This window comes from Eptesicus fuscus, chromosome 13, assembly GCF_027574615.1.
Source record: "Eptesicus fuscus isolate TK198812 chromosome 13, DD_ASM_mEF_20220401, whole genome shotgun sequence".
Taxonomy (NCBI): Eukaryota; Metazoa; Chordata; class Mammalia; order Chiroptera; family Vespertilionidae; genus Eptesicus; species Eptesicus fuscus.
Genome location: NC_072485.1, coordinates 16,130,364 through 16,137,001, shown reverse-complemented (window position 1 = coordinate 16,137,001; position 6,638 = coordinate 16,130,364). Strand labels below are relative to the sequence as shown.

At 40.6% G+C, this 6,638-nt stretch overlaps 1 protein-coding gene across 1 annotated transcript; it reads right to left on the bottom strand.

Annotated features, from left to right (window-relative positions):
• Positions 1–4,928: 4,928 nt before the first annotated feature.
• Positions 4,929–5,253, bottom strand: LOC103292970 (60S ribosomal protein L37a-like). Its single transcript, XM_008149209.3, is given in 1 exon segment — positions 4,929–5,253. A coding segment is annotated over 1 exon segment (279 nt). The 3' UTR covers positions 4,929–4,974.
• Between the last annotated feature and the right edge of the window lie 1,385 nt (positions 5,254–6,638).

Below are 6,638 nucleotides of genomic sequence, written 5' to 3'. Positions count from 1 at the left end.
CATTTTCTGACTAAACTTTATTTGTTCACTCATTCAACACATATTTATTGTGTGGGCATTTCTATTCAGAACTAATCCAGGCCCAGCTGATGTGGTTCAGTGGTTATGGTTCGATTCTTGTTCAGGGCACATATTGGGTTGCAGACTTAATCCCCAATAGGAGGTGTGCAGGAGGCAGCTGATCAATGATTCTCTCTCATCATTGATGCTTCTATCCCTCTCTCCTTATTCCTTCCTCTCTCTTAAATAAATGAAAACATAATTTAAAAAAAAGAAGAGAGAACTATTCCAGGAACTGAGGATTTGATGAATAAGACATGGTCCTGAAACCAAGAATAAAAGGCCCCATAGGCTCAAATACCTGCTGCCGCAAAAGCCAAATTCATGAGGCCAGTGCTGGTGGGAAGGAAATAGGTTTATTCAAATGCCAGTGACTTAAGAAGATGGAAGACTCATTTCTCAAAAATCCATCTTAACATCTCAGTGTAGGGAGAGGGAAAATAGAACAAAGAGATCACGGGAAGAAGGTTGGTGGAATTTCTGTTGACATGCAGTCCTTGCTCTTGCTAATTCTTTCTGTTCTGATGTTATTTTTCAACATGTGTCAACCAGACCTCTACAGTTTAACTTCCAGTGTTAGTGTTGCTTTAATAGGTTGTTAAACTGTAATGATAACTTGACCAGAGATGACAGAATACATAATTTTCACCACTAGATTGGTCATATTAAATCATGGTTACAAGAGTAACAAACTGGCCTTAACATTTATTAAGAGTAACATGGTAGTTTTATTATAAATTCTTTTATAAGCTTATCTTATAGTACATTCTTATTTTAGTTTTATTCTATGGGTAGTCAGATTAATAAGTAATAAAGCATATTCACTTCCCATTATAGTCCCTTCCTTTAAGAGGTTTATAATCTAACTAGGGGCCCGGTGCATGAAATTCATACACTGGGGGTGGGGGGGTCCCTCAGCCCAACTTGCCCCCTCTCACATACTGGTAGCCCTCAGGGGATGTCCTACTGATGGCTTACACCCGATCCCCACGGGAAGTGGGCCTAAGCCGCAGTCTGGCCTCCCTTTGTGGGAGGCAACCGGGCTGGTCAGGGGAAGGCACCAGCCCCATCACCCTGCTGCTGCAGCCACTGTCAGTCACCACAGCCACCAAGGTGTTTTAATCAACACGACCCCAGTCCCTTCACCAAGAAAAAATGATAACTTTCTTTAGGCATTTTCAAGATGTGCTTTTCATAGGATATGCATTTCTTTTTCTTTCTTTTTTATCCTCGTCTAAGGATATGTTTCTATTGACTTTTAGAGAATGTGGAAGAGAAAGGGAAAGACAGAGAGAAACATCAAAGTGAGAGGAACACTTTGATTGGTTGCCTCCTACATGAGCCCTGATCTGGGCCCTGGCCAGGGAGGAGCCTGCAACCTAGGTACATGCCCTTGATCAGAATCAACCCAGACCCTGCTGTGGGCAGGCCGAGGCTCTATCCACTGAGTCACACTGGCTAGGGCAGGATATGACATTTCATAGCCCTCCAGCAGCAGACTTTCCTTTTTTTCTCCAGAAGTGTGGTGGAAAAACCCTAGATCACCTTTTTAAATTCTTATTACCCAAATTACTGAGAACATTGCCAGTGGCATACAGGAAGCTTAGCCAATGTGCAGTCAGAAAAGGTGTTTCCTCTATAGTTCACACCAATCACCGGCTGTGCCCTGCCCAGGCCTAAAGCCTCTGGCCAAAAGCTTTAGGCCTGGGAAGGGGACCGCCAGCTCCCTGTGATTTCAGACACCGCCCACTGGGCAGGGGACCCCAGCTCCATGCAAACCACCACAGGAGCAGATGCCCTCACAGGAGTGGACCCCCAGTTGCCTGCGATCCATCACAGGCTCCCCACTGGTGCCCAAGGCCGCACCCCAGTGTCCCGGCGCTGGATTGCAGGAGCCGACTGCCAGTTGCCTGCCATCCATCGCAGGCTCCCCGCTGGTGCCCAAGGCCGGAAAAGCCTCTGGCAGGATGGTTTCCTGGTGGGCATGGCTGGTGGGCGTGGCTTGTGGATGTAGTGAAGGTATGGTCAATTTGCATATTACTCTATTATTAGGTAGGATGAAGAAGATAGATGGAAAAATTCAGTGATAATAGTGGAGGTATTATTCTAACAAGTTTTTAAGTATTCATATGAGTCACTCTTAAATTTTCAATTTGATTCATTTGTCATTTACTCCTTTTTTGATGTCTCCCATATATTCAAATCACTAAAAGGGTTCACTAGGAGCTCTATTAGAAGGAAATAAAGTCAGTAAAGATATTTGATCAGGTGGTTACCATTATGCATTATTTCCTCTCTGAAATCAATAAAAAAATATATCAGAAAAGGAAGATGTCCAGATATAGTGATTGATTGGATGCATCCTGCATGGTCAGCCAGAAAATTAGTCAATAATGCAGGTGTGACTTGTGTGATGGTGGTGCCCCCAAAAGAGGTAGGAAGAGATATGAGACATTTCAGAGAAAAAAAAAAATCTACAGGACTGTGTGCCTGGCTAGTTATGAAGAATAAAGGAAAAAATAAACCACATGAGACTGGTTCCCCTAATGGGAGGGAACAACTGGAATGAGGTCTCCTCAATGAGTCAAGTTGAAGGAGAGCTGACTGAAGGACATGTTCCTAGGGAGGCACGGGCTGTGTAGTATACAGATCTGGGAGCATCCACTGAGCACAGAGGATGAGCAAAGGCTCTAGTGGATCCACTCTTTAGGGAAGACTGGAAAGGGAAGAGCCAGAAGGTCAAAAGTGGGCCTGAAGAAGTGCCTGGAGTAGAGGAAACAGATACACGCTATCAAAGAGCTGGGTAGGGTCTGGAATGCGTGGTATCTTATAAATCAGAACAGAGGAGGTTTCAAGAAGGAGCAGGTGGCCAGTGATATCAAATGGAGGTCATAGAAAGTCATGGAAAACAAAGACCAAGAGAGGGCTTTGGTTTTGGTAAAACGTAATATTATTCTTGACTTTTGAGAGCATCTCTTTAAGAAGAGCAAAAACCACAGAAGAGAATGCTAAGAAATAGGTTCATATTGCCCCCTAAAAACAAAAAGGAGGTTTCGTGACCAGTTTAATTTATATATTTTTGAAAAGTTAGAAAGGGAAGCCACTGTTCACTCACTGGACATCCTGAAACACCTCTTTGTATTCAAGAATAGGCTGCCAGATTTTGTAAGCAGAAACGAAAGACCACATGAAACAATTCTCTTAAAACCTCCAGGGTTGGGGAAGCTGTGAAAAATCCCAGTATGAAATGTTTTCAGAAGCTTTCCCCATCTTCCATTCCTGCTTAGTTAGTAGAATATTTGCAGTCAGTTGTTTTTCTCAAATAATGTCTGCATTCTACCATTGCAACATGTAAAAAGGCAGCTGGCTGCTTCCTGTTTGTGTTTTGCTCTTAAAGTCACTGAAACCTGAAATAGCCCAACTCTGCAGCCACGTCTTCATAAGCTTATTAAGGTTTTAGAAAACATCTAAACTCCGATTTATTCATTCCAAACCTCTGTATAAACTATTTATCAGAAATACCCACCTCCTAGTTTTCACTCAAGGAAAAGAAGTAGCTGTATCCAAAAGCCCTTTTTAAAAAAAAACCCTTTAATTCACCTTTGAGTGATTTCCATGTGTACCAAACATTATGCTAGCTTCTGATAAATGAGTTCACCCTCAGAAGAATTTACACTTCAGTGGGGAATAATGGAATAGTGCGTGCTCTTTTTCTCCCACGGGAAAAGGTCTGAGTTCCAAACAGAGCAGATATGAAGATGTGTTAAGAATCCTAGCTCAGCTTGTCACAGGAGAGTGAGTGAGTGAGGAGATGCCACTGATTTCCTATTTCCTGCAGAGCATTGCTTTTCTCTGAAAATCACTTTGTCTTTACAATTGGTAGTTGGGGTGTGGACCGGAGCGGAGAGCCAGGGGCTCTGTAAAGATAAAAATTATTTCACCTGAATAGGGGCATGGCTTGTACTTCGTTCTTTTCATTTTGGAGTGAACATTAATGACCTTTCTCTACTGTTTCCTGGGAACTAATTACAATTTGCTCTAACCTACTGTAAAATTGTAAAATGAAGATTAGTAGAGGGAGTGGAAAGATTTGAATGACTTTATCTAAATGAGAAAATGCATTCCTGCTTTCAAATGAAAGAACTCCGCTCAGTTACAGCAATGACTTTATTTTCTCTACCTTCTGAAGGGAAATTTCAGGCTCAGGAAATCTGACAAATCAACGAAACATTACTTCAACATATTTGATGTTTTCAATGGCAAGTTCAAAAGGTCACCAGGAAGTTAGTTATGAATCTGAATTTACTGTGCATGTCACTTTATAAAATAATATTTAGAGGTGGTCATTTTGAGGTGTCAATATAGTTTTTCTTCTGACAGTGTCTCTTCCTCCTCAAACTATGAATTGGGCTATTCCTATTAAATATCAATGATCATAATGATACCATGGCAAATTTCTAACTTTATGCTTTGGTATTGGTAATGTTTTGTTTTGTTTTAAATATATTTTTATTAATTTCAGAGAGGAAGGGAAAGGAAGAGAGAAACATCAATGATGAGAAAAATATCATTGATCCACTGCCTCCTGCACGCCCCATACTGGAGATGGAGTCCGCAACCTGGGCATGTGTCCTGACTGAGAATTGAACCGTGACCTCCTAGTTTATAGGGCAACACTCAACCACAGAGCCATGCTGGCTGGGCAGAAATATTTTTTTAAAGTTAAATTTCATACATCCACTATACATTTTAAATCTATTAGCATGATGTATCTTCATGCCTCTAAATTCTCTTATTTTTCTGCTCTCAATTAGGAGGCATTGTTCAAGCCAACAGCATTTCTTTCTTTCTTTATTTATTTATATAAGTTAGCCCATTTATTATAGGCTAGCAATGTTTCAAACTGTGGAGCTTCTACTGGTCTTTCAATTCCTTCAGTCTTCTAATGTCAGATTTTAGTGTGACAGCAGAAGAGATGCTGTAGGTCCAGGTACCACCAGCTACTGTTTTCATGATGGAACCACAGTGCCAGATCCCCACAGCTTGTCTATTCATCTTGGTTTTGTCACAGAAGGAGCAAGTGTACTTGGCATGCTGGCTGATTTCAATTTTCTTCACCATTTTCCTGAGGGAGGTGCCATAACGGGTCCTGTATTTACAGACATTTCAGACCTTCTAGGTGCATTTAGCCATGTCCCTGAAAACTGGGTCGGACCAACGAACAGCTTTTAGAGGTCAATAGCAGGGAAAGAAATGATGTCCTACCTCCTTGGTAGAAGAATGCTAAAAAATTCAGGGTACATTAGGAATTTCCCTAAAATGAAATATTGAGTTTATCTGTGGCTACCTTGCTTTTACTTACATTCTGTTAGTTTAAAAACAGACCAACCTGATTGTTTTCTAACTGTTCTATGCTTGTTTATTGAGCCAGATAGATCAGGTGCTAATGACAAAGGTCAATTCAAGAACTCACTGACTTATAAGTTCAGCCTTTATAGTGAGAGTCTGAGCTTCATGAAGGCAAGAATTATTTTAAATGTTCTCTGAATTTTTTCCTCTCCTGAGTAATCAGCAGGGAATCAGTACTTAAAAGAATACCTAGGGTCATAGAATCAGGGAAGTAAGAGGAACCTCATACACCATCAAGGGCAGTGCTGTTCAATAGAAATATAACAAGATCCACAATGAGAATAACATATGTAATTCTAAGTTTTCTAGATTTCACATTTCAAAAAGCCAATAAAAGTGGCATTAATTTTGATAACATATTTTATCCAAGCCAATAGATCCAAAATATTATCATTTCAACATATATTCAATAGCAATTATGAGTAAGGTATTTTACATTATTATTTATATTAAAATATTCAAAATTCAGCACCTGTTTTTTACCTACAGCCCCTCTCAGTTCAAGTTGGCCATATTTCAAATGCTCCATAGTCACATGTGGCTAGTAGATTTCATAGTGGACAGTATAGGTCTAGAGTCTAACCCCTGCACTTTACAGATGAGAAAACAGAGAGTCAGAGAGGTGAAGTGACTGGCCAACTGATGAGATGAAAAACACTACAGAGAAGGAGATTGCATCACATGAAATCACTGGGTTTCCCTACTGGGAAGGTTGTGATGACTTTTCTTACTTACTAAGCCCATGTAACGCCTCTCTTTTCTCCTTCACCTCCAGACACCTTGACCCAGAAGTCTGGGTAATGATGATGACGTCTCTGCCTTCAAGTACAGGCAAGCAACTTGTTCCTAGGAACTGACTGTATTTGCTCTCCTCCACCTACAGATAAGTCAGGATCACTTTTCAATTTTTTTTTTCTTTTTTTCTTTTTCTTTTTTTTTTTTTTTTTTTTAGTCAGGATTACTTTTCAATGATCAGCTTGCCCTAACCATTTTCCAGATATCCATTCTTTGATATACTAATTGCATGTGTTGACTGTAACCCACAAACAGGGAGGATGGGAAGTCCCTGGGTAATGTCAGTGGTCTTGATCCAGCATTTAGAAGGGTTCAGCAATCTGGAGAAGGCACTGTGGGTAAATTAAATAAGAGTCCAGAGACAAAACATAATT